Source organism: Octopus bimaculoides, chromosome 1 (genome assembly GCF_001194135.2).
Source record: "Octopus bimaculoides isolate UCB-OBI-ISO-001 chromosome 1, ASM119413v2, whole genome shotgun sequence".
Taxonomy (NCBI): Eukaryota; Metazoa; Mollusca; class Cephalopoda; order Octopoda; family Octopodidae; genus Octopus; species Octopus bimaculoides.
The window spans coordinates 181,518,006-181,520,291 of NC_068981.1; the positions used below are offsets into that span (position 1 = coordinate 181,518,006).

General features: G+C 37.6%; 1 protein-coding gene across 1 annotated transcript in view; it reads left to right on the forward strand.

Moving 5' to 3' along the window:
- Nucleotides 1-2,280, forward strand: part of LOC106871716 (myophilin) — a 36,420-nt gene extending 34,140 nt beyond the window's left edge. Inside the window, exon 3 of the mRNA XM_052972447.1 lies at nt 1,753-2,280. Coding sequence (XP_052828407.1) covers nt 1,753-2,014 — 262 coding nt within the window. The 3' untranslated portion in view covers nt 2,015-2,280. The remainder of the gene's footprint in view (nt 1-1,752) is intronic.
- Nucleotides 2,281-2,286: the final 6 nt, after the last annotated feature.

The following is a 2,286-nucleotide window of genomic DNA, read 5'->3' on the forward strand; positions in this document are numbered from 1 at the left end:
CTCTCTCTCTCTCTCTCTCTCTCTCTCTCTCTCTCTCTCTCTCTCTCTCTCTCTCTCTCATCTTCCAGCTCTTTTTCTCTCTCTTTCTTTGTCTCTGCCATTCCTCATCGTTCCATTGAGAAACGTTTTCAAGGTTTCTTCATCGATGTTAGTGATGTTTCTGTTTTATTATTTATTTATTTATTGTTTCTTTTCACGGTTGGTGCCGGCTAATGTTTAAGTTGAATCGTTGATTGCAAAAGTGGCACTGAAAATGCAAGGATGATTTTTTGACTCAGAGATAGATGTCAAGCCCTTTAATTTTTTCTGGTTCTTTTTGTTTTTTCCATCTCATTGTTATCGAATATCGTCCGCAGCTATGGCTTCCTCCCCGCACGTCTGCCGCCATTTATGGCGGTTTTCAATTACTTCTTCCCAGTTATTAAGTCAGATATAGAAGAAGAGGGCGATGTTCTCGATGGAATCATGAAATCGTTGATTATATATAATGAGGCTTTAGATTCTCTTTGGATTCTGTTCTTGCCAGAATATCGTTGTTTGTGACATAATAATCTCGTTCGATGTTCAGGATCGATCGTAGTTTTGCTTGTTGAAATCTCTGATCTTTTGTCTTTCTTCTTCTTTTACTTGTTACAGTCACTGGACTGCGGCCATGCTAAAGCACCACCTTGGTGGGTTATAATCAAAGAAATTGGCCACAGTACTTACTGTTTTTTAAACTTTGGTACTTATTCTATCGGCTTTTTTGCCGAACTGATAAGTTACAAGGATGTAAACAAACCAATACCGGTTGTCAAGTGATGGGGCAGGAAAAAACACACACATAAATACAACGGGTTTCCACACAGTTTCAATAAAGCAAATTCCCTCACAAGGTATTGCTCGGCCCCGGGCTATAGTAGAAGAGGACATTTGCACAAGGTGTTTCAGCGGGACTGAACCCAAGAGCATGTGGTTGCGAAGTCATGCCTTTGTCAATATGTTGATTAAGTATCACAGCTATTTGGCAATGAGGAAAACTCAACAGCTTGAAACACTTAAACATCAGTTCTAAGTTTCAGGGTTAAGGTTGTGAAAATATGGTAGGAAATGTACCGAAAGGCTTTGTGGATTACTTGCAGCCGGTTGGTGATGGCATCTTCCGGAGACTAGAAGTTGGAAAAGATGCTGCTGAAATAAATGAAGAATGAAGCTTCTTTGTTTAGATTGCTTGGAGAGTATGGAAAGATCGACAAGAGAGTTATCAGAGGTGATTGGTCGTTTGTTAGTGAGTTGTTGAAGTGTCTAGTCTAACGGCTTCAAATTGCTTCGTCAGCTATCAAAATATTGCCGCCTTCAGGTTTCATTAGTGTTGGTATTGTCTTAAGCGGTCTGCAGCACGAATAGTCGGGTATAATGATGGTCAACATATCTTTGGATTTCATTTATCTTGACTTGCTACGAGTCGTTTTGAACTCTACAGATTTACGCTTCAACATCCGCTTTGAGACGTCGATATTGTCTTCCATGCTTTCGGATCGAGATGTGTTTTCTAGAGCAAGTGTTGCTTGCAGATTTTAGTGTCAACCTCATCGAAATAGGTTTTAATATGTGCAACTTGAGAATCCTTTATTCCTCTGCATATTTCTCATGAAACGCAGACTATAAGCACCCACAATACAGAAGGATTTGCGTATCGGATTAGACAGGATTGAGTGTGGACAAGAAGAAATCAAGTGAGGATAGAACAAACATAAGAGTGAATGACTGAATGATAATAGAACTGAACCAGTCAAATCATTCAAATATTTTCAAACTTATATTTATTTTTTTTTTATTTACTTTTCAGGCTCAAACAAAACCAGATTTCAATGGACCTATCCTTGGTCCAAAGATGGCAGAAGAGAACAAACGAGAGTTCACCCAGGAACAGTTAGATGCCGGTAAAAATGTTGTCAGTCTCCAGTATGGAAGCAACCAAGGTGCAAGCCAGGCTGGATTGAGCATGGGCAAACAAAGAATGATCGCCGATTAAATTATTTCTGCATCATTTTTTTTTAATAGTGAAAAACTCTTGTTTCAATGCTAAACGATAGCAAATATTAGCTAACAGTATTCAAAAAGAGAAAAAAACATGGGAGGTGATTAAAAGTCTAAATTTACTGAATAATTTCGAGTAAATTTCTCATTTTTTTTTTGCCTTAATTTTTTTTAATGCATTTAATTAGAAGAAAAATATATATACTCCTCATCTGACAACCAACAATCACTTATTTATTTTTTAAAATTAATTTTTTTCCCTTTGGT